Source organism: Gallus gallus, chromosome 1 (genome assembly GCF_016699485.2).
Source record: "Gallus gallus isolate bGalGal1 chromosome 1, bGalGal1.mat.broiler.GRCg7b, whole genome shotgun sequence".
Taxonomy (NCBI): domain Eukaryota; kingdom Metazoa; phylum Chordata; class Aves; order Galliformes; family Phasianidae; genus Gallus; species Gallus gallus.
This window is the reverse complement of record NC_052532.1, coordinates 115239322-115265979: the sequence shown is the minus strand read 5'-3', so window position 1 is coordinate 115265979 and position 26658 is coordinate 115239322. Positions and strand designations below refer to the sequence as shown.

General features: G+C 36.4%; 1 protein-coding gene across 30 annotated transcripts in view; it reads right to left on the bottom strand.

Moving 5' to 3' along the window:
- The window catches only part of DMD (dystrophin), a 1163614-nt gene that overhangs the window by 391332 nt on the left and 745624 nt on the right, over positions 1–26658 (bottom strand). For all 30 annotated transcript variants that reach the window (XR_006934806.1, XR_006934864.1, XR_006934881.1 and 27 more), the window contains one exon: positions 9606–9781. Coding sequence is in view for 26 of the 30 variants with exons in the window: in XM_046919009.1 (XP_046774965.1) it covers positions 9606–9781 (176 nt within the window). In the remaining 4 variants the exon portion in view is untranslated. The remainder of the gene's footprint in view (positions 1–9605; positions 9782–26658) is intronic.

Here is a 26658-nt window from a genome sequence, read left to right as displayed (position 1 = left end):
TCCTGTCTAATTTCCGTAGAAGAAAGTATTCAACTGATTTTTAACTGTTCTGCATTTAAATAAAATAAAAAAAAAAGAAAGGAAGGAAAACTACAAAATGTGTCAAACTCCTTTTAAGTAATATCTTCGTTACAAAGTAAACCAGAAGAATTCTAGTACCGTGAGCCGGGAAAATTCTAATAGTGATATGGGCATAAACTCATGTGCAGAATTAAATTTCATTTCATAGCAAAAGTATCATCTGATTTCACAGCAAAAACAAGAAATTCTCACAGATGAAGATTCTTGAGGAGGGAAAAAATCATGCTGTTGGAATTCTGACTATTCTAAAAGAAAAACAGGAGCATACTGTTCAATTATTCTTTTTACACAGCACCTAAATTAGCAAACATTAATGGAATTTACCTGTCTTCAATCTTATTGATGTTTATTGCATTTCCTTAACAAGACAACTTTGTAAGTGCTCTGCTGGATGAATAAACACTCCAGAGGATCTACAAACCTCCCTGTGAAGTAGTAAGTTAAAAAACAGCACAAACTACCATGGACAACCCTGTACACCAGAATTCACTATCAACCTCCCGTATCCACCAGCCTGATTGCACTAAGCATGCCACATCTTAAGATATGGAAGATATGATTGCCACCCACAGGCGTGATAGTCTGTAGGTGTCTTTCCTGGATGGCAAAAGCCAGGCAAAAAGGTTACAAAGATGTACACAAAAAATGCTTCCATTCAATTTAGGACAACTGAACACTTTCAGAAAATATCTTCAGGTTCTGCCCTAAATTCACTCTTCCTTTTGTAGTGAAAATAATTGAGAGTGCAGCAACTGCAACAATATATACAGTGAATACCTGAGATAAGAAAAATCTTGCTGTAGAACAGCATTGTACACTGATGTTTCCAAATAATTATGAACAAGTATCTCATACTTTCAAGGTTTTTCTTCACAGTAAAGCTTAAAGATGCTTTCTATTAACATCCAAAATATGAAGCATTACTTCTTTGTTTACCTTCAAGTTTAATGCTTTTTGTTAAATTTATTTGAGCATGTAGTACCGATAATAATGAATGGGATATTAAAAACTCTCTATTTACAATTAAGTGCTAGATATTTTATTTCCTGAGTCAATTCAACGCATTTAGATAAGAAAAAAGCACTAAGTTCTACTTGAAATATTGGTTGCAAGTTATAAATATTCTTAATAATGTCTTCAGGAAATGGAATTGCAATGATTATGGATGAAAGAAAATCATTTATACAGAAAACCAAGTGTAAAATGTATTACTAAGTATTATGAAGTCCAATAATAAATCATGCATACAATCATAATAAATATACAGTTTGTATAAAGAAGATTAATAAAAACCAAGGCAAGTTTAAATGGAGGATTTTTTTTTTTATATAACTTGGCTGGTTAGGGAAGGGATTCTCATTCATGTACACTGTACTTTACAAATGACAAAATCAAACTATATGTCATAATTCTGAGGAAAGCTTGCTAGATGGTGTTTCCTACAGGAACTGCTGATAGCATAAAGCCATAAGCAAAGCTGATGCAGTAAGATGCAATGTAGATGAGACATTTTCAGTTTGCTTTTCCAATTTTTACTAACACTACAGTACCACTGTAAAAAATCAGAACTGGGTGACTACATTTTATGCCTCTGTTCATACAGTTTTGTCACATACTTTTATTATCATTTTATAATTCTCTATGTATGTGGTTTTATGTTTACAAAATAAGAAGTTATCTGATCTATGTTTCACAGTTATATTGCATGTGCCAATCGACGGGATGGGATAGAAGCCCGTCTGGAGCAGGCCAAGGTACTGTGCTCATGCACCTCTACTAGTGGGACAGGACTGTAGACGGGATGAAGGAAGGGCCCAGGATAAGCCTAGCCTTCCTCCCTTCCTGTCCCAGGGTAAGCCCTGGCTGCACCAAACAGAAGCATCACACTGCTTGTCCAAGAGACCTGTGTGTGTTGAGCATCCTGCACTGTCACTCTGACATACATTCGCCAACTGAACAGCACCATACCCTGCCCTGTTCACCTCTGACCTCCGGGAGGCCTTCAGAGAGAAATGAGTGCTCCACAGCCCCTGCAGCAAACCTGCCTGTCCCCTGCCTGACTTTGCAAGAGATGAGAGCAGATGAGGATAACTGGGAATGACACTCAAGATATATCTCATTCATAATATGAGAAAAGTATCTTACAGTTTTCCATGTGAATGTCTTCTTATTCATGTACTCATGTATGAGCATAGGGGACTTTCAGATATCAGAACAAAATAAAAAAAGTGTTTGATAAAGGTCTGGTTTTTTTTATCCTAGTCATGAACAGCATGTAGGATAGTAATTAAAAGATTCATTGCAATTAATAGAAGCTGCAGCTGCACTTCATAATTTACTTCACAATTTACTCTTGGCCTGTAACATTACTTCTATTATAAATAACATCCTGCTTGACAAGTATCATATTATGCAATCCACAAAAATAAAACACACTTTCTATTAGCTGAACAAGTCAATAACATAAAAAGTTTTAACATGATGACTGTTTGTATCTTTTGAACAAGTTGATTTCTATCACCATAATAACATTTGGAGAGTCTGATACATGTAATTTCAAAGTGTCTAAAATTCATGGTGAAATGACAAGTGAGCAGTAGGTTGTTATTAAGGAAGTATGGGCTTCCAAATCTGAGCTTAAACAAACTGGAATAAGGAGCGTGAACCTCCAGCTGTCCATTGGCAAACACAGAGTAGTTGGGAGCACATACTACTGTATAAGCAGATGAGTAAGGAATAAGATGCAATTCTAGAAGCTGGCCCTAAGGACCAAGGCAGATCCATCTCCAGCACAGATCTGCATGCTGATACACATCACTACCTCTCCTTTTAAACCAAACTCCAAGTTCCTGAAGACCTTTCAAACTGCCTCACATTTAGCAAATGGCTTATTTTATTATTGCTGAAATGTAACTCACCTTAGCTGATGGAAAATTCTCTACTTAGTGTAACTTCCAGTAGTCCAGGTGAATATTCTCAAGCATACTACTCTATGTTTTCTGTGTTAAAATACCACAGCTTTTTATTTGCTTTTCTCAATTCATAGGAACCCCTTCGTCAACTATTCTCACTGCATGGATGTTTAAATGAATACATTACACTTATGGAAGGCAATGTGTTTACTATATTTAATATTTGAACGTTAAGTAGTAAATTAAATGAAATAAAAAAAATCAGTTTTTCTAACAGTATTAAACAGAATCAATAACAAATTCTTTTAGCAGCCAACAAAACACCCCAGGTAAATTTTTTGACTAACGGTAATCCTTAATTATAATGGTTAACTATTAAATAATCATTAATTTCCTATTTCAAGAAAGCCTGAATTTTTCAATTACCGTTTCTAGAGGCTATATAAGATGCATGCTGCAGCTCATGTATTTTTTCCATAGTCAATAATGTGATACAAATACCATAGCAACCCAAATAGTTTGAGAAATACACTAGATAGATATGGTTTGTAGCTACATCCATGTGATGTTGGACGCATTTGGGAGGTATCAGCTAGACACAGAAAATACATAATCATGGGAGTAACATGGATTTGCACTTGCTTGTGACTTGCATTTTATGGTTGGACTAAATGATCTTGATGGTCTTTTACAAACATAATGGTCTTACAAATAATGTTTTGATGTTCTTTTCTAAATATTCAGCTGTTGAATTTGTATTTGCAGTTATTTCTAAGATAAGGGATTAGTCCACTTAGCAGTTTTTACTGAGAATTTAAGAAGCCACTAAAATAGTAAGCTGACAGTTCAGTGAAAATATTTACAAAGAAAGAATAAATTTTCTTTCTTTCTCCAGGGAATATGCAAATATACTTCACCTGGGTAAGGACCTTTAAATAAAGTAATTGAAATGAAATGAAAAATATCACCGAAACTTCAGGAAAGCCAAATGTAAATATTAACCAGCAGCAAGCTCAGCTACAACACTACATGTAAACAGAATGTAAATTCATACCATAGTGATGTTTTTCTATTGAATTACTGTAAGAAAACTAAACAGTCAAAAAAAGAAAAATCAGAAAATTCAATATGTAACCAATTTTAGGTTGGAAAGAAAATATATATTTATTGATTTAACTGTCATGAAATCTGTTCATCCCTAAAGCAGCTTTTAAACCGCAATAAGAAACTAATCACAGGCATCCATATATTGAGTGTTATGGTGAAGAAAACCAACCCATGGCAGCTAGCATGCAGTAGCAAAAAATAAGAACAATTTAATGAATGTAAGGTATAATAAATATTTAAATGTATATTTACTTTATAACAACTATTTGATTTAGAACAGAAAGCTTGAGGTTTTATATCCAGAGAAGTACTTGAAGGTATTTGTATGATTCTATGATTTTGGTAAATAGCCTTTGTATTGTCATTGTTTCAGTAATTTCTTCAAACTCACTTGAACTAAGATCTGAATAGCCAGTCTTGCAGGTTCAAACTCATTAAAAGTGCAAATCACTTGCAGCTAAAACAATGAAAAATCATCTTCCATTCAAGAGAATCCAATTTTTTTTTTAAATACCTGATCATGTTTAAAAAAAGGCTAATCCTGAAACAGCTAAGGAAACTCCTGAGTGTCTGTTTTCAAAAATTAACACAAAAAACATTTATGAATCTTCACCACATGGAGTTCATACATAGCAGGTGCAAAGGCATAGCACCACTGCAGCCACCACTCAGCTCTTGAAAGCCCTCAAGTGCTTTAAAGCAAGGCACTGCCTCCTCAAGCCATCCAAAACTTAAGTGTCCCATTAGCATGACTCAGTGGACACAGAATAATAATGCCCAATGCACACAGCCTTACCTGACAGGAAACAGAAGACCAAGAGAGCTTCTGATGGTGCAGTTTGCAAACTTTTGTCGTCAAAATTATTGCTGGATATAAAGAAGCAGCAACAGATTCTTTTCTCATCCTCTCTTGTCTACGGTTAGTAGTAGCAACTGTTCAAGAGAATACTGCAACTTCCCTATCTCCTAAAATCTTTGTTTTTCTCAAGCATGGTTCCAGAGCATGAACTCAGACTCCTCCAAAACCTGCTGCTTGCAGCAAAATGCTGACAGAAACTCAATTAACTTTCCAATTTCCTAACTAATAGTGCATCAAGCTTTCAATCACATTTCACTTTATTCGACTGCTTGGTCTATTTTGAAGTTTTCAGCAAGATAAAATGACTAGATGTGATAAAATTATGTTCTCCTCTAATTCATAGATGGGTGGATTAGACTGCAAGATACAGAAATATTAAACACTGAATTCAAACTTCTACAGCTTTGAAACTCTTTGATAAATGCAACTGGATGATAGCATGCTACACAAACATAACTCAAATATAACCTCTTGATTTTCAGTAACAAAGCAAAGAGATTCAGTGTCAGTCTTAAATCTGTGTTTAGCCAGGGATCAACATTTGACCTGTTAAAACTTAAAAAATGAGAAAACTAAAATAAAATATTTAAAAATGCACCTGCTTGTTTCTACTGAAGAACAGAACATGTTCCTCAAATTGTTCTGAGTTGGTTTGATACTAAGCTAAGTTGTCCAGTTGACAAGAGAAAGAAGGGATGCCAACCAAAGGGATCTAAACAAGCCTGAGAAGTGAGCCCACATGAATCCACTGAGATTCAACAAGGTCAAGTGCAAAATACCATGCCTTGATCAGGGCAATCAAAAATATGTGCACACACTGGGAGAAGAACTCATTGAGAACAGACCTGCCAAGAAGGATGAAGAGCTGGACATGAGCCAGCAGTGTGTTCTCGCAGACCAGAAGGCCAACAATATCCTGGGCTGCATCAAAAGAGAGGAGGCCAGCAGGGACAGGGTGGTGTTTGTCCCCATCTATGCCACCTATGTAAGACCCCATCTGGAGTACTGCACTCAGGCCTGGGGCTCCCAGTACAAGAAAGATGCAGAACTGCTGGAGTGGGTACAGAGGAGGGTCATGAAGATGATCAGAAGACAAGAGTACCTCTGACCTCACTCAGCCTTCTGACCTTAAAGAGTGCTTATAAACAAGAGAGGAACCAACTTTTTACATGGGTGGATAATGATAGAACAAAGGGAATGGTTCTGAACTAAAATAGGAGAGATTTGGATTAGATTTGAGGAGGAGACTCTTTACTCAGAAGGCAGTGAGGCACTGGAACAGGTTGTCCAGAAGAGCTGTGGGTGCCCCGTCCCTGGAGGCATTTGAGGTCAGGTTGGATGAGTAGTTGGATCACTAGTAGTGATCTCTTGGATAACTATGGAAACAATATGCAGCAAGATATACAACATTAAGACATACATTCTTTGGTACTGATTACAGTGAAAGAGATATCAAAGTTAATTTTCAGATACTAGGTGTGGCTTCTCTTCAAAGCCAAGTTATAATATATCAGATATTAGGCAAATTATATGCCTTTTAATATGACTGAGTATCATTTTACAGCAGCTACTGGTGGCAGTCAAACTAGTTGAATGGTATCTATTCAACATGGTGGGTGTCAAAGGAATGATATCTGTGTAAACATACAATGTATAAACATATACCGACACAAACACAGGCGGTGGTACCAAGTCTGAGTGAGTGATAAGTGATGACACGCAAAAGAAACAACCAGAGGTCACCTCATTTGACCCTTCTTGTTACCCTATGCTTTTCATTAAGAACAAAGCAAAGGCAAAATTGGATTCAGATCCTGAGAGAGAACCTGAATGTACCCCAAATCAAATTGGAACAATTAAGGAACAACTGGAAGATGTCAAAGCACAAAAGAGATACAAATCCCATGACATGGGATTCATGGGATTCATTTCAAACTGGAGAAGAGAAGGCCCCAGGAAGATTTTATAGCAGCCTTTCAGTATGTAAAGGGGAGCTACAAGAAAGAAGGGTACAGACTCTTTAGCAGGGTCTGATGTGATAGGACAAGGGGAAATGATTTCAAACTGAAAGAGAGGAGATTTAGACTGGATATAGGGAAGAAGTTTTTTACAATAAGGGTGGTGAGGCACTGGAACAGGGTGCCCAGAGATGTAGTGGATGCCCTGTCCCTGGAGACAATTGAGATCAGGCTGGATGAGGCTTTGAGGGACCTAATCTAGCTGTAGATGTTCAGGCTCATTGCAGGGGAGTTAAACTAAGTGATCTTTAAGGGTCCCTTCCAACTCAAACAATTCTGATTCCATGACATCAAGGCAATATGAAGACCATGATGTAGGTGCATCTTCCGTCCCTTCGTGCCCAGGATAATCAATAATTAAAATCTAGCTAGGGCACATCATATGTTTCTGTCACCTAAGTGTCTTTCCTTTGAAAGATATTACAAAACTGAAAAGAAGAGGGAAAGAAGAAAATGGCTAAAAAAGCCATTAAAAAAAAAAAAAAAAAAGCTGGGATTGTTCAGTCTAGAGAAGAGGAGGCTCAGTGGAGACCTTACTGCTCTCTATAACTACCTGAAGGGAGGTTGTAGTGAGCTGGAGGTCGGCCTCTTCTCTCATGTGACCAGAGGCTTCAAGCTGCACCAGGGAAGGTTCAGGCTGGATGTTAGGAAATACTACTTCTCTGAAAGGGTGGTCAGGCACTGGAATGGGCTGCCCAGAGAGGTGGTGGAGTCATCGACACTGGAGTTGTTCAAGGAACATTTGGATGTCGTGTTGAGGGACATAGTTTAGCGAGAACCATTGGTGATGAGCGAACGGTTGGACTGGGTTATACTGTGGGTCTTTTCCAACCTTAGGGACTCTATGATTCTATGAAAAAGCTGGGATCTTGTTTGAAGTAGCTGCTAGACTAAGGGTAGGATCTTCTACCATCATGGAGCAGAAAGCACGTCCCTGGCTCTGTCACAGCCAAGTAGACAAGGCACTGAACAGAAATGCGAAATCCTCCGTTGTGATGTACACAAGTCTCACTACAGTAGATCAAAAGCACTTATGTCAGGACAACATCATCTGTATTCATTACCTGGCAATATGTATACTAACCTAAGTCTCTGCAACCACAATGCTCAATACATCACACAAATTGCCTTTCCAGAGGAAAACTAAACAACCACAAACCAAATAGAGCAAAAGGAAGAAAGGATGAGTGTGAACGGGTGATTATTTAAGATCTCTCATCAAGGGAACATAACTGTATTGTTTCCATGTAACAGATCCTAGGCTTCACTAAAATGTAAGATGTGCCAAAAAACTCCACAGACTGTTAGCACAGCCTTGAGCCAAAACAGCACTGAGAAACACATTCCTGATGATAAATGAGGGTGAGCACAGTACCTGCATTTACCAAAAGTGGGACAGATTTTGTATTCTCAGACAAAGCTCAACCACCAATCCTTTGCTTTGATGTTACCGTAGTAGCTTACAGGGCTATTAAAATGATATGTTATGGTTTTGTAAGTGTTAGCACTTACTTAACAAGGTAAAGCTTGAAAACGCAGATGGGTTTCAATTGTACAAAAGAACAGTTTTTAGAGCAATAAAGAAAGACCAAGTACTCCCATGTGTAACAAGCGGTATTATCATCACACCTGGAGATACAGCAGAAATAAACATTTAAAGTAGCAGGACAACTTCTGACAGCTGTAGCTTATTTGCTGCATCTCCTCAAAGCAGAAGTTGAATCTTAGTTAAACTCAACAATCACCTTTCGCCACTCTGCCTGACCACTCTAGTGAGAATTTTCACAGCTTTTGCTCTAAACCACACACACATAAAGGCACATGACACATCAGAAGAAACTGAACTGCTGCACACTACTAGTTAGTTCTCCCAGAAAATCTCCAGCACTCATTGGCGTACTTCAATAACGAGTAAGCTGTGTTTTGAAAACCTTGCTTGAAGAAATGTTTGCTATTTTAAAGGAGAATATCAAGTCTATTTAGGCATACCAGTTACATAAAGAAAACATTACAAAATCTAACATGAGCAGCAACATTTTTTTTCATTTGGAAACACTCTTTTTAAACAAATCAAACCATATTTTCATTATCTGTAACTCGAACGCTCCTCTGACTGCAAGAGGAAATCAAATTAATCTGGAAGTGATTATAAATAACATTAAATCAAGCAATCTATTCTTTTTATCCAACCTGAATGAAATGCAGATGTTAATGGCACCAACGATGAGAAGTGAATTAAAGTAGGATTAACAGTATCAATTAGCTAAAGTATTATTAGTACTATAGATATACATTTTAATGATATACTATCAAATAGAGGGATGCTAAATCAACTGTAAATTGTGGAAACGGAGCTCCAATCTGTTCTACTTTTAATCAAGAAATAACGTATGCTTTTTTATTGGTTTTAAGCATTAGGAGTAAAAATACAAAAATGTGGAGTATGGACAGGAGTGGTAGCCATGGACAGGAACGGGCAGAAAAGAAGAATTAAACAGTAATGGATATGAAATGTAATTACTGATAATTTATTATGAATATAGAAACTCCAAATGCTAAGAGAGAGTTGAAAACAAATCTAATATAGCCGAAATAGTTTTAAAATATTTTTGCTTTCTTCTAACCTACCTCTTTCTTTTCTCTACCAGCTGTCTGCAGATCTCCTGCCACCGGGTATTCAGATTTCCCAGTTGCTCCTTCAGCACGTTAGCATCTGCTGCTGATGACTGCTCAATAATTTCTTCGCCAGTTACATTCAGTGTTTTGACAACAGTTTGCTGTCGCCCAATGCCATCCTGAAGCTCCTGCAAAGTAACCAACACATACACGTATTCATAAAAATGTCAAGCATGAAAGAAAATGCTTCATCACATACTGGCCAGATGGAAAGAGGTGAAAGTATTTACTCTCCCCTGAATTCCAAATAGAAAAATCCAAAGCCAAATAGACAAAAAGGTATCTTTTAAGGTTTTTTTTTTTTTTTTTGGTTAAACAAGCATCTTTCAGGTTGTTTTGTTGTTGTTGATGTTAGTTTTTGTTCGCCTTTGTCTATATTCTTGTCTGATAAAGATCATAGCAGTAATATTCTGCAGATCATTTTGTAATAAAGACTTGTGAACAAATTTGCTGCTACACCCCTGAAGGTATACACTCTTTTCTGCTGTTTGGTTTTTGTTTTTGTTTTTGTTTTAATAGCCAATGAACCATTGTGAAGAAATCAATACAAATCAGCAAATAAGAAAACGTTTCAAGTGCATTTCCAGATTCCATTACAAAACACATTTGTCTCTGATTGCAAGAAACTTGACAAACCTTTATCCACTTTTTGAGTGGGAACTATACTCCTAAGGAAGTCTATTACTTATGCAGCTTCTATTTACAGAACAAATTTAAGAACTACCAAAAGACAACCAAGACAGACTATTTTCCAAGTTTTGCTAATTGTATCTTTTATCATTAGAAGTCTACCGTACAGTTCATTTCATTTTAAAAACAAACAAACAAAAAAAACCCCACTATTCTGAATCTATAGCTTAAGCGTTGAGCACAGTGTGCCTGTTCAATAAAGTATGTATACATAAATAAGAAAATCAATCATTTCCCATTCTTAGTCATCAGTAGAAAGTGAGTAATTTTTACCATGTAACTCCTCACAGTGTCCAAGCAAAGAAGTGTAAAATCATTTTCAACAGTTTACTGCTAAAATAAGCTGAAACACTCTGGGACTCATATTTATAGATTTACAGACCAAACAATCTCAAATAAAGAGTATTTGAGTAATGTCTATATAAAAGAGCTTTCAAGTTCAATGCTGAAACTACTTTTTCTTTTTTTTTTTTTTTTTAATTCCAGAAGAAACCATGTATTTTAGCATATAATACTCTGGAACTTCATTATATTATATGCTTGTTTTATCTTTCTACAAGTGTAATATAAATTAAAGAGAAAGTAAAACTGCATATAAACATTAGATATGAAATAGTTAAGCTTGGTAGAACACAGATTTGCAGGAACATAAAAGATGAACACAATGGCTGTGCATACATCTTTATTTCTGTATTTATCTTGTCCATTAGATCTTCAGGTATGACACTATGAGAGAAAGTTCAAAAATTCAATCATACTTGAACTGAACTTTTTATAACATGACCACACCGCAGCTGACAATTACTAATTCATTAGACTGCAGAAAGTCAATTGTATGCCCTATCCCAACTTTTGCACAGATTTTAAATATGCATCAACACAGCACAACTTGGGACAAAATGGTCAATGTTAATAAGCCACTGCAGCACATACTTACAGCTCTAGGCAGGAGTCACATTTGAGGTTGAGATCTACACTGTCTACACTAAGCTTACTCTTATTACAAATTCTCTTTGGTTTTCCTGCACGTTATTTTTTTAGGTTGCTACAAATGAGAGCCCGATGAAAAATTACTGCTTTCTTTGGCACCCTTCACTAAAGCCATTCTTCTTTTTTTTTCCCCCCCTCTAAACACTTCATGGCTCACAGTTTCAGAATAAAAGAGTAGCAGAGTAATGAGCATAATACTACTGTATCCCGCATACTGATTTATTATGTTGCAATAGGATGAGAAAGTTAGAACTCCCAAAGTGAGGAAATCATTTCCTCTGGATCCCAGCAAGCTGTAATGTTCCAGTCACCTGGTACCCTCCTGGGTCCAAATCTCCCAGCACACCTTGGAACACAGGAAGATTTAAGACAATACTTCAGCAAGTTACAAAGGAAAGCGTGTGGGTGACTTCTGCATCTCTTTGGAGAAGTGAGTCTACCGCCTCTCTGCACAGCCAGTTCCAGTGCTCTGTCACCCTCACAGTAAAGAAGTTCCTCCTTGTGTTTGTATGGAACTTCCTGTGTTCCAGCCTGTGCTCATTGCCCTTTGTCCTCTCTCTGGATACCCCTGAATAGAACCTGGCCCCATCTGCTTGACTCCCAGCTTGTAGATATATTATAAGAATTGACAAGATACCCTCTCAGAAGCAGGGCTGGACTTGATAATCTCCAGAGGTCTCTTTCAACCCTACTATTCTGTCATTGTGTAATTCTAAGACCCAGAAGAGACCTGTAGAAGACTCTTCCTTTGAGATATGAAGTTTTCTTATCTTACCTGATGCATGTTAAAATAATACCTGGTTCAACCTTGGGATGTTTTTTTTCCAGACACAACTAATTATTAGAAATAAATAGTGGTAATGGTCAGGAAGTTCACCTAAAAGCAAATATTCTGTGTCATGAGGCTGAAAAGTTGCCTTTCCAGTACACACCTTGGTTTCAGTAACACTCAGCTTAAAATGAATATGCAGTTTTCATATGCATGCACAGTATTTCATATTGATTTCAGCATTACAGATTTTGTAGGTAAATCATAGCAACAAGAGGCATGGAATTAGGAGAAATATACCACAGTAAGTAGCTTATTTCCAGCAAAGCACCTGAAGCAATTGTTCTCTCATATGCACCTGTATGAATATAAGGTCCCCACCACTTACAGAAAAAATGACTCAACAAGACTCCTGCACACATACATCAAGACTGTTCATTTGGAACAGTAATCACAGCAAGGAGAACAGGGACAGGAAATTCTAATTCCTGAATTCCAAAGTTTTTTAAATTAATATTAGTAGAAATTAGATGTTATATTTGCCAAAATTTTCTATATTATAGAAAAAAAAAAACATCAGTTAGTATGCTATTATGAAGTGAAATGTGAATTAAAAGTCTCTTTAAATGCTGTTACTGAGATGTTTTTTGTACAAATTCACAGTATTTCAAACCAAGTTCTTTCCCTCCTCCAGTGTATACGGAAAAATATATATAACTATTCTGGTATTTCTATAAAAAAAGAAGAAAGATATCAACATTTTACAGGCTGGTTCGGGCCGGTACTGTGACTAGCAGGGTGTGGGGACCCACGGACCCACGCCCCAGGAAAGAGGAACGGGGAAAGGGTGGGGAGATGAGCCTAAAAACAAAACAGTAGCAACAATTTGAGAAGAAACAAACTAATTTACTAAATAAGATATTAGAATGCAAGATAACACACTCTACTACAATATAATACAATGTAATTAGAATTGAAGCTAATAAATCAAATAAAATGAGAGTGTCCAAAAATTTTAGGCCTTACACTAATGCTGAGGACAAGAAGAAGAGAAAAAAAAGGGGATGTCTCATGATATGTGAACAGTCTTCTCTCTCCTTCTGAGTGGAAATGGTAACAGAGCAACGAACAGTCCTCTGGGAGATGTAGTTCTTCTCTTCTGGGACAGGCACCCAGAACTGGAGCACTAACTCTTCAACTCTCAATGCACTACATGAAGTTACGACGTGGAATACCGATAACCAAAAATCATAAAACCATGACAAAAGAAAAGGCTAACTCCATGGCAGGGATGCTTTTTAAATGTAGGATCTCTAGTAACAAAATAGGAACCTTGTGCATGGAATGAAGAGGGATCTTCCACTAAAGTATGTGGAAATGCTCCTACCTGAATTGTGTCAGTCTAAAATTGCACCAGGTGAGGTTTAGATCATTAGGAATAATTAAGAATTTCTTCACAGAGAGAGGGACCCAAGGATGGAACAGGCTGCCCCGGGAAGTGGTGCAGTCACCATCCCTGGAGGTGTTTAAGAGGAGATGTGTGGATGTGGTGCTTACTAATACAGTACAGTGATGAGATTTGGTAAGTCAGGCTGATGGTTGAGCTTGATTATCTTGGAAGACCTTTTCATCCTAAATGATTCTATGATCTGGACTTCAGATCAATTTGAGACTTTTTTTTTCCACAGTGCCTTGTGCATTTGGCACTCTCCATATGATTAAAGTAAAATATATGCTGACAAAGTTTGTCTAGAATTCCTAGCCTAAAAAATAGAGGCAGGTTACTCATGATATTGGGTGCCACACAAAGCATTAACACAATCCATTCAGACACACATATATATAAAGCAGATAAAAGTGTTTTTAACTGTTTTCCTTAAAGTCATATTTTCCCACAGTCATCCCAAACCTATGAACCAGAAGACAGGCTTTTCACAACTTATATTCAGAAGCTAAAACTTGCCAGCAAGTACAGCACCCTGCTCCCTCTTTAACTTTGATGCATACTTGCACAAGGACAAGCTGCTGGGATCTGTAAGGGCTTGCTTCTTAGGGCTGTATACTATATGGTGCTACAGAAGGAATATTGACACTGAACCTGCTTCATGTAGTTTCATTTGACATTTCACTCTTGCACACAGAAATGGCAAAATGAAAGGGCACACTGCCCTTTGGATTCAGAGCTTACTGAGAAGGCTACCTGAAATACTTATACTTGCAATTATACAGTTTCTAATCACTTTATGAACTCAGTGAGCAAACTAACCTAATTAAAAAATGAGATGTTTATACAGTATTAGAAATAAAACAACTCAGAAGAGACTCAACATCATCATATTAGTACACAGATAATCACAAGTTTGAGTGGATTGCAGACACTTGCATGTATTTGTTTTCAAAATGTTTCATACATTCAACAGATAATACCATACATACCCATCACATGCATTTTTCTGTTCTTTTGATTCCCAAGCATAACTAAGCGAAGAATGATATCTCACTGAACTAAGGTTATAAAAGCGGTATATTTAGGAACTTCAAACTCTCATACCAATTATTTTATAATAATCTCAACTAATTAAATATAATTTAAAACTGCCTAGACATTCACATGATGTTCTCTTTAATCAATTTTCAGAAGGACCTGGACAGGCTTGAGAGGTGGGCACATGTCAACCTCATGAATTTCAACAAGGCCAAGTGCAAGGGTCTGCACCTGGGTTGGGACAATCCCAAGCATATATATAGTTTGAGCAGGGAATGGTTCAAGAGCAACTCTGAGGAGAAGGATTTGGGAGCATTAGCTGATGAATGACTCAGCATGAGCTAGCAACGTTCAATTGCAGCTCAGAGACTCAACTGTATCCTGGGTTGCATCAAGAGAAGCATGATGAACAGATTGAGGGAATGATTCTGCCCCTGTATTCTGTTCTTATGAGAACCCACCTTAAGTACTGCATCCAGTTCTGGGGCCTCCAACACAAGAAGGAGATGGGGCTGTTGGTGTGGGTCCAAAGGAGGGCAACAAAGATGATCAGAGGGCTGGAGCACCTCCCCTGTAAGAACAGGCTGAGAGAGTTGGGACTCTTCAGCCTGAAGACAAGAAGGCTCTGGGAAGGCTGCTCTTATAGCAGCCTTCCTGTACCTGAAGGGGGCCTACAGGAAAGCTAGGGAGGAACTTTTTATAAGAGCACGTAGTGACAGGACAAAGGAAAATGTCTTTAAACCGAAAGAGGGTAGATTTAGATTAGATATTAGAAGGAAATTCTTTACTGAACAGGTTGCCCAGAAAGGTTGTGAATGCCCCCTCCCTGGAAGCATTCAAGGCAGGCTAGATAGGGCTTTGAGCAACCTGGTCTAGAGGGAGGTGTCCCTGCCTATAGCAGAGGATTAGAACAAGATGATCTTAAAGGTCCCTTCCAACCCAAACCATTCTATGATTCTATGAATTCTTATTCGTTAAGGATTCATGAACAGATTTACCTAAAATGAGAAGTCACACTATTTCAGAAAAACAAACAAAAAAGGTGTTACATATTCTTGTTCTGTCTCCCTAAACTACATTTCCATCATTTTTCCCCTTTTTTCCTTCTTGATACTGTTCTTCCTTTGTATTTTCATTTGGTGGCTTTATTATTCATTGCCATTATATTTCTCCTTTCTCTCACTTTTTTTTTTTTTCCTGTACTTTCCCACACAGTTCTGTGACTTCGCCTTCCCAAACTTCAACCAAAGTTCAGAAAAACCACCTACAGCAAAGGAGTTCCTGGAGCTGATCCTACTTCCAAACTTGCCACACATAGCTAAAAAGGTGTATTATGTTCTGGGGGCTGCCATTCTTGTACTTAGGGACTTTGGTACATTTCAATTTGCTTTCACTGTTACTCCACTCTCTCTTCTTCTCTCAATCTGTCTTCTGCAATACATTTAATTATACACATCACTCAGGGAGCCAAAAGGAATTTTTCCTGAAGAAAGATGATCAATGTATGCCTCAAGGTTAGATTGTTAACAAGATGCATGATGATGCTCAGTTTAATGACATTTAAGAGTCAGACTGTGCAAATTCTACACAGCTGTGCATGTGCACCTAGGAGACACATTTACATCTCAAGAGCCAACAGGTAATAACTCTGGATGCTAAAGATGTCTGCACTTTCTGTGGAGCAGGATGATTCTTTGTGAATATCCTTGTAACACACACAGTTGAAATACAGCAACGTATAGCTGTTGATTCAATCACAGTATTTTACCTCAGCTAACAAAGTGAACTTGAACAATACATTCATCACAATGATTCTGCGCAGAAATTTGATTTGCTTTTGTAAAACCCCTGACTGTGCCTTATTCTTGGCTTAGACAGCTGACAGTAACTTTATTTTGTCAGGAGCAAACAACAAAACTGACGAAAAGCTATTCTGTCCAAGAATAGACCTACATCAAACAATGTAAGCCGCATTAAAAATAATTATTTAATTATAAAACTTTATGATACTTCAGTTTCATAGATTTTTTTTAAACATCAAAAGGATTTTGTTTGCTTGTTTTTTGTTTTATGACAGCTTATTTACAGTTCAGTATCCATACTGTGATACTAATACCGCACATCTACCAAAATAAACATCACAAAGAGAAAGTTATCATTTAAGTTATTTTTTTACTGAGAAATTGTGATTAAACTTCTTGTGGGTAAGGAGGAACTAGGATTAAATAATTAAATAAATAATTTGTCACTCAATATGAACAAATATGTTATATGCCTTTTTACCATCTTTTTGCCTCATGCCCTTCACCAGGCTTGTGACAACAGACCAGACAATATGACAAAAAGATAAATTATTTCCTTGTACTGATTAAGATATTAAAAAGGAGAAAGTTTTGAGTAGATGATGATTTGGATTAAATCAACTTGATGGCTCAGACTCATTTCACATACTATGTAAATTAAACATTCATCAGAGTTCATACCCACTTACCTAAGAGAGTATCAGAATGGCATAATTCATCTGACTGTACTTGTTATTTCTTAGTTAACATGTACATATATCATGCTATTCTTTCTGCAATCTCATTTCCTCTTGTCAATGAATGAAACAGCATTTCACTGTTAAGTTTAATCAGAAACCACTCTACTAGCAATCTAACCAGCACTTTCCTCCTTTCACTGTAGCAGACAAATGTGCTCAACAGTAATTTATTGTTATGGAAAAGCCCTGTAGCAACACGAAGAAATACACAAACAAGCTTCTAATTTCTGTCAGAAGCACTTGCTGGCACAAAATGTTTTAAGAAAAAAAATATGTTGTATTGCCTTTCCTTGATTTAGGGTAAGCTTCAGATCCTAAAAGCATGTAACGATACTATGCACCAATTTCAAAAATCTGTAGTCTTGAATTTGACATTAATGTGTTATTCTTCAGTCATTTACGTAAATCTTTCTTCTGCATTAAAATGTGTAAAAACATAAGAATGACATAAAAGAGTCTACCCAGATGCAGCAATATAAATCAGAGAACTGTGAAAGCATTTGGAGGAAAATAATCCGCAACAGAACTCCCAAGCGTTCAGTTACCACAATGAATTTATCCATTAAGTATATGTACCTCTGCTCAAGATTATATCAGACATAAGGAAGAAATTAATTTTCCAGGCAGTTAAATCAAATTGATTTAATCTGAAGACACATTACTGGCACATTGCTGGGATTAAAACATTCAATAAAGAGTATAAATTGTTTTCTAGCTATTCTGCTATAAGCAACAATGCAGTGTTCATTATTACCCATGTGTTATGTTTGTTATTATGTTAACATTACAAATCTTAATGCAGCTGATGGAGATGGAAGAGAGAAAAAAAAAATTGCACACAACATTTCCGAGGAGCTGACAATATAATGCAAAGTATTTTCTTAGTATAAGTTACAAAAGTTATTACGGGGTTTGTATGTTATTATCACCTCCGTGAAAAGAGCAGCATTTGCAAGAACTGACAGTAGGCCCTGGTCAGATTAAACCCACAAAGCAGAAACAGGTTCATTTTCTCAGTTATACTCTTTGTACGTCAACTGAACATGAAAATCCAGAGGAAAAGTAAATTGCTGCAGATCAATTTTCTGATTAAATGATAAATACCATACAATAGCAGGGAAACTTCACTGTCATTTTATGGGACTACTTTTTTTAATAGAAAAAGAAGTATATAAAATGAACTAACACTATTTTATTACTCTAATTGTTATTATTCAAAAATATACACTTGAGATGGAATGCAAACCGCTTGGAGAGTCTTATGAAACTACTAATCTGTCCTGCTTTGTATATACTTTATTCTTTCTATATATTCTGATACAGTTTAATTAGATAAACACAAAGTGTTGCCCCTGGTGCATTGTTGAACATCTATGATTGCTACAGTACAGGAAGAAAATGTGATTATTATGCATTTCTACAATTATACATTTTATCAAAATAAATGAAGATATTCAATACTCCTGGTCAGCTAAAGGGTGCCAATCAGAAGAGTCACAGATTTGTTGAAAAGTTTCTGTATCATCTACACCTTATCCCTTGATATCCTTTTCCTTTCAGAAGCAATCAGTTCTTGACAAAACAAGGTGTAAATGCTGAAAATCCTGTACTTCACCTATACAAGACCTTCAGTCTAGCTTGTTGTTCTTCAAAAAAGCTGTAGGCTACCTTAATTGTCTTATAAATGTGTTTACACTCAGCCTTGTACAGTAATTCCAGGATTCTGTCACTGCTGCTGCTATTAAAGATAACTGCAAATGCACCTCCAGTTCATACTAATACTACAGTGATTTTTCCCTTCATAATTAGCTCTTGAGAAACAGATACCATCCTGTAGGACTCATTACTATGAATTTTGGTAGGATGGCAATCTGGTTTATGAGATCACTCAAAAGTATTGCTTGATTTCAGGTTCACCATAATAAAAAATAAGTTAACCTGAATTTCTCTCTTCCTGTAACAAAATTTTCTCATAGCATTAAACCTGCAGGGGTAAGAAAGGAAAGAAGTAGTCAAGACTTGCAAACTGAAATTTTCTCTCACATATACCTATTGTAATGAACCTACTTCAGAGATGTCAATTAAGTATGTCTTAATTTCCCTCTGTTTAGACTGTGATACTGGCTCTTAAAAATCTTCTAGATGCAATAGCTCATAAGTATGGTTCTAAAAGCTGTCTTCTACCAGCTCTAAAAAATTCAGGTATCTGTGCACTACACTTTTGTCAGTGCTTCCTTTACCCTCGCTTGGACAAAAAGATTCAAAGTACTCACTGAAGTTTAGAAGCATTGAAAAAGGGTACATTGATAGTTCAGATTAAAGTTGACTTCGATGATTTAGTGATTCAATTAAAAATTATTTAGATAAATGGCATTGTCTTCAGATGCTGATGTCTTACAATCAAACTAACTGCTTGTGATTTAATGAAGATATTTACAAGGGGATTAATATAAAAAAGCATCGTTTCCCTTGCATTATTTTCCAGTAGGACATAATTTTAAAAATTGGCCATATTCCAATAAATTTGCATTCCATATTTGCTTCTAATGTGACACAAAATTGTTATGAAAGTAATTTCAGCACTAAACTGTAAAGTGTGTGAACAGAAGTCTATTTTGTCTTTCTATCCCAAATTACACAGCAGCTTCTTATTGGTACATTAATCCAATTTAATTTCAGAACTGATTTAGAAATACTGCACGGAGAATGAAGACATTTTTCTGAAAAAAATAAATTCCACTGCTAATGCATACTAACTGTAACGCTTCAGGTTAAATACAGAAAATTAGACTTTAAGTCCAAACCTACTCATGGTTTTGTAGCATATCTATGCCACTCAAATATATTTCCACACTGATGTAGCACCAAATGTAAAAACAAATTTCTATCAATCAACATCTCCATTTAACTCCACACATAACTGGACCATGTCGGGGCTATGGCCCGATTTGACATCACATTTAATTTGCAATTTCTGATAATGAAACCATTTCAATTTTCTACCTGTTCTACAAAGCTATCATTGAGTAAGCAACATTGATAATAAGAAAAGTATGATCTTCGCTCTTCAGTCTGTTTTCCATTACCACAAATCACACTACTCATATAGTAGTAGGCACTAGAATACTGAGAATAACAACATAGCCTAGTTTCTTCAAAAATAGCCTATTCTTACATTTTCAAGAACATCTGTAACAGATGGAATTAATATCAGGGCATTTTTTTTTTAGTTAAATAAGTTATTATAACCCATCTCAACGTGAACACCATTCTTTGTTTTTATGCCATATCTAAATCAGTTTGACTTTTCTAAAACCAAAAGCAGATTTTTACTACAAATTACTCACAGCTTTTTCTGACTTACACAGAAATGCCCACACTTTTGTCTAAGTTATTTCCAACATGCCTCTTCTGCTTTAAAAACTCAAAAACTGCTATTTGCTTTCCTAAGGAACCTATACACTAAGTACCACTCCTAGTCTTCAATGCAGCAACACTGAAATAAATAGATGTGGCTCAGGACCCTGTTTCCCCTTCAAACGTGATATTCAAGCTGTTATATATTACCTCTTTCTCTTGAAATTGCTAAACTGCCATTTGTCAGTGCCTTTGCCTCCGGAAAAAAAATACCCATCAAATAAAAGCAGAAGACTAGAAACACCAGACAAGCTGTATTCATATGTTTACTCTACTGCTGGTCATTTATAGCCATCCTTCAAAACAAGCTACTGTAGATATGGCCCCTTTCAAGTATTTGGGATAATATTTATATAACTCTCACTTTCTGAGTATTCATCTACATCTTTTACACTTCATTTTAAAGCAAGTTAAAATAGCATATACAATTTTTTTTTTCATCAGAAAAATCTGTGCATAGCTTTTCTGCGTCACCAATATCAAAAAATACTTTTTGACAGGCATGAGAAATGTTTCTGGATACTTTTTCATTCTATGGGAACTGTGCAAAATCCTTCCTGTAACAGATAAGGTAGAAAACCCCGGCACTAAGCTAATAAATCACATTGTGCCTGCTTATAAGAGAAGTTAAAGTCCAAAAAATTTGGACACTAGTGGTCACTGTGCCCTGAATTGATTTCAACTGCAGCAAGTAATAAAGGAATAGATGTATCGTGGGCAACATCTACGCCAGTAAAAGTGGCTTCTTATGGGCAGTTCCTGTGGCAGACAAGGCAATGAGTTGGTTTAGGTTTGCAACAGTTTTGACACAGGCGCAACATACAGCCTCCCTTAATAACTTCTGTACATGTTTGCATTACAGCTTTGCATTAAATAGTATCTGAGCAAACTGTGGATCCTGTTTCAAGGGTATTTTGTGAACAAAATTCAAATATTGCCTAAAATATCAATTTGGTTAAAAGCACAATAAACCAAGCTGAGCAGAAATACTTACTCTTCAAAAAAGAGTGTAAGGTCAAGCTTCTTAAGACAGAGCCAGCCATTTACCTGAAAATGTTGGCAACCAGAATTAATTGTCCACCTAGTGCTTCTCCTTCTCCTGCCACTATCAAGCTGGCACTTGCCATAAGCCTCTCAGCATCACTAACTGGTAGGAGAAATTCAGGGGTGAGGTACACACAAGTTCATAAGCTTTCAGGTCCATGTTCACTCTTTCTCAATTTTGATTTTGCTGCTCCTTTCCTTTGCCTTTCATATCTCCACTAATTCTGGCTTCTTCAGATTATTGTTTTAGCTCTCTTAGTTATTTCTTAGGAGTGCTAAAAAGGAGAGGAGCCTTTCCTTCCCATTTGAATTGTACTAATTTACAAAAACTGGCTCTACTGCCTGCAACAACCACCAGGGATGATTCTTTACCCTTGCCACACTTTGTATTCTTCCATATCTAACAGACTTAGCCTGTGTATCCATCTTGTTCTTTCTTCAGAATATAATTATAGCATTTGGGGTCTGATCTTTTATTAATTCCAAGTATTAATTCAAATGCTTTCCTAAGCGCACCAGTGTTGTTACTCAAGGGATATCCGATTTACATATTCCCATAATTTCATTTCTGATTGCTAAATTCATCAACTTGCTTCAAAGCAGTTGATATTATAAACATAATAAGACTTTCAGGAACTGATGTTCACTGCATACTTAATGCTAACGTATTTTACTCAGTGCAGCATGACATTTGCCAAATACAAATCAATATGTTTATTGGAAACTTCACTTTCAATGGAAAACACGTATCTTGACATCCTTGTCTTTCAGGCGAAAAGAAGCAGTGCAAGTTTTACATATCAAGATGTAGAATAATTTTTTTGCTGTTGTTGCTTCTACAAGCAAGTAAAACATACACTTTATTAACATGAAAACATTTATTTCAGTCCATGAAAATAAAATTAGAAAATAATAATAAACAGTAGATTTTAATCCACTGAAATCAAATCAGCTTTGATAACTTTATGTTCTGTATTGCAAGTTCTCTCACAGCAGGAGAAAATGGTTATCAATTGCAGTAGTTCTTCTCATTCAAAATGAACATACTGATTTCTAGCTGAAAATCTTTAGAGTTGTCAGTCAATAAATCAATAGAATCCCACTTAATAAGTTCAATAAAACAAACTGTTTTAAACTGCTTAATAAAGGTAACAGCTTAATAAATTACAAAGATAAAGGAAAAACACCTTAAATGAAAGGTACTTTGCAGCCTTCAAAACTGATCCAGCCCTTTAAAAAACGAGGATGGATCAAACTGTACTTAACAGTTTCAAAAAGCTTGGGGCAAATTAAACTGTTTATAGTTTTCCCAACAATACTGACCAAACTACTCTTCTAATTGCACGTAATTATGCTACATCGTCTAACATTCTGGACAACTATTTTTGATCAATCCCCTATGACTCTACATATCTAATATACGGTATTATATTGTATCAGTTCCACAAAAGATTGGCTATGAAATTCAAATCTTAACATTAAATAGCAAAATATGCTTTAATATAAAATTCACTTCTCTGTTTTTCTACAAAATCACTAGCAGCTAAAGGATTGAGTAGGCATACCTCAGAGAATCCATCATGGTAAACACTTTTTCCGGGCATGGAAATGAGAAGAATATGTGGTTCACTTCAATAGATCATAAAAAGAGCTTGCAGAAGTTTACCTTGCAATAATTCATAATCTTTCCTTATTTAAAAACCTGATGTATGTATGCCAAAGGCTAAGCATTTCTCCTTTCAGTCATATTTGAAATGTTGCTCAACTGTCATACAAGGTTGAAATTACAAAGAATAGATTTTATTGCCTTGCCAAAATTAAGAAGCTGTCAGCTCAGTAAGACCTCCCCCTGTGGCATCACAGCAACTCCCCTACCCACAGAACAAACATCTGCACAAGACACCTTGTAGCTATTTGCAATCTACTCAACTGCCCTCCCATCTTGCAGTCTACCTCATCTACCATAAGCTGCCATGGAGAAGACAAAAAAAATCTGAATCATTCTGTAAGAATGGAACTAATGAAGCCTGTTTACAAACTGGCAACTTCTTACCTTCCTTGACCTTTAGACTTAATCCCTCCCACAACAGCTCCAGCCCTTCCATCTCTCACCAGGCCAGGCTGATTAAGTGCATGATGTTCTGCTGGCCAAGATTCATCCACTCGTTAGCTTGTGGGTTGCTCCAAAGGAACATATTTAACTTTTGACCTCTGCTTGTCTGTTTCTCAATGTCAGCACTGAATCATTTCCTATCCAGCTACTGAAATTCTAAGACTTGTAGGAACTTACTATTTTGAAATCTCTACCTACATTTCTGATTTGATTAAAACCGAACCATGAATTCAAAAATCATTACAGACCATGCTATGAGAGGCAGATAGACTGAATACAGACTAAATGAAATCTCATGAGCTCTATTTATGCAGAAAACTGGCTGAAAACTGTCCCATTTCAGCAGTGGGGGAAAAAACAGAACCTGAGTGGAGCACTCAGAGCAGAGCTTTGGTCTTTGTTGTGTGTTCAGGTGGGCAGGAGGCACTCATCTACATCTGTAGCTAACACTCTGGGAAGCAAGTAAAAAAACAGTTCACCTGAAGTTCACATGCAAACTCATCATGGCTTTTCTGCTCCCCAGTCTGTGGGAGAGTTAAGGAAGATTTTTGTACACAAATTTCCTACTGTGAGTCTGCCAGAAGTCTTAATATCAAAATAAAATACTGTTATCAATCTGCCACCTGAAAATGCCTCAACAGTCTTAATTATCAAATCGGTGGTTCTCAAATACATACTCTTGAATTAAAGTGTTTTCTTGCCATTTATTACCGTATCAGAAAACGGCAAATAACATGAAAGAGATGTAAGCCATATCTCTTTGCATAAATTCAGGTAGGAAGTGAAGACAAATATCAGCCATTTCTGGCTGATGAACAAATCAACTAAAATGCATAAGATCAGCTACCAGACAGAAAATGAAACAAAGGCTATAATTTAAGAGGAAAACAAAGTCTACTGTTGTTGCCAAAGCCCTACAACCCAGATTTTCTTTGTTTTTGCCTTTACATAGTTGGGAATATCCTAAACATATAATTATTTTTATGAGAACTAGTCTTGCAGCATGTGTGGAGTCCCACACCGCATGACAGGTATGCCCTAAATCTTGATTACTTCCCTTGTCCTTTTTAAGTGCACGGCTGCTTGGCAAACAAAAATCTCCTTAATATGAAAACGTGTTATGAACATAACATCGGCCCTCGAACAGGACAAAAGTTGTAGTGATTTCTGGTAAGAATAGAAACAATTACCTGCAAAATGGAGATAACAGCGGTCTGAATTTACTGAAGTCCTTCACAGTTTCTTTTATGTGAATCTAAGCATTCACAAGACAGAATAGAAGGTAAGAATTGATTTATTTAGAGCCTTCAGGTGAACAAGAGACCCACTTTCCCTTATTCTAGACTCTCCATTTTCAGGACTAGAAAGAATTATATCAAGTACAAACAATGACAAAAAAAAAAGTTTTTCAGCTTTCCCAATTCCTGATACTGACCAAAACTAATGTGTTGGTCCAAAGAAAATCTGTAAAGACTGAAGTTAAATAATTTATTCTCCTACTGGTGAATCAACAAGATATCTATTTGTCTGCGTAAATAACCACACAGGAATGATGGCAGGAGGATGCTTCCCAGAGGGTTGTCAGTGATAACATGCACAACGCAATGGGACTTTAAATGAGAACACAGCTTTTGTAAGTAATGTACACTCTTCAAGATACTCTAGAGACATCAGGAACACAATTCCTTTAGACAGAGATCGTGCTTAAAATACTGTTTTTTTTTTTTGTTTTTTTTTTTTTTGTTTTTTTTTTTGCAGTGTACATGATCTCCAACAGAAAGTTAGGTCAGACAAAAAGAAAATGCTTCAAGGGGAATGCTTCGAATCCTAAACAAAGAACATGGTAAGAAACAAATCTATACATAGAAATCAGTAATTCAGAAAACTCTCCTAAAACAAGGAGAGCGTTGTTGCCATTTTGTTGTTTGAAATTGCTAATTATAAGTCATTTGTGCAATTTCTAAGAGAAGATGGGAACTTCTGCTCACAGAAATACACATTCTGTTGCAGGTCCCTCACTTACAGGCCCCACTGATTGGGGGGCCTAACGAAATCAGTGGCTCAACTTGTTTCTTGGAGACAGTGTAAATGCAATGCAATTCAGTTTTCATTATAACAAAAAGAGGTGAGGTATTTTTTTCATCCTTGAAAACGTTTTGGGTTTTGAATCATTTGAATAATTCCAAATCAGTGAGAGCTTACTTAGTAGTTTAAAACAGGAAGCTATCTTTACTTCAGTTGAAAATACGAAGAATACACGGAATTATAAAATCATACCTCTCCCCCCTGCTTTTAAATACTATCATCTCTTCTGTATCTCATCTGCATTTTATCTGTTCAGCAGGAGGGAAGGATCTTCCCCAGGAAAATAAGAGCACAACTTCACAACTTCACGAGACATAAATGCACCATGGCACAGTCATCCCCTTCCACGGACTACCTTGGACCTCACCCTTGCCAAGATTTGAGACCTCTCTTTCTGAAAAGTCACTGCAGCTGGAGTACTGAGCTAAAAATAGCATGTAAATAAATCAGGCTTTAAAGATGAACCGTTCTTTCCATTGATCTCTGAGAAAATTCCAGATATAGCAAAGAACAAAAAACTAGGGCACAGATGAAAAGCAAACCTTTTTCCCACTCGTGACTCATGGTGTTAACACATAAGCAGGCCTATTTCCTACTCTGGGGAAGGCAGCTAAAGTATATTTGTACTGCTTTCTCATTTGCATTACTAGTTTCCACCAAATATGTTAATGCGCTTTATAGAATAGTATATAGCTCTGCTGCTTAAACTACATTTACAGAAATTTACCATTGCTAATTTAGAAACAATATAGTATAATGTATATGCATTCCCTTTTAAAACAGCAACAAAAAGATACTTTGCCTTGCTATTTTTATTCCTTCATTGAAGCACTTATAGTAGCAAAGTTAGGACATTTTCCTTTCCTTCTA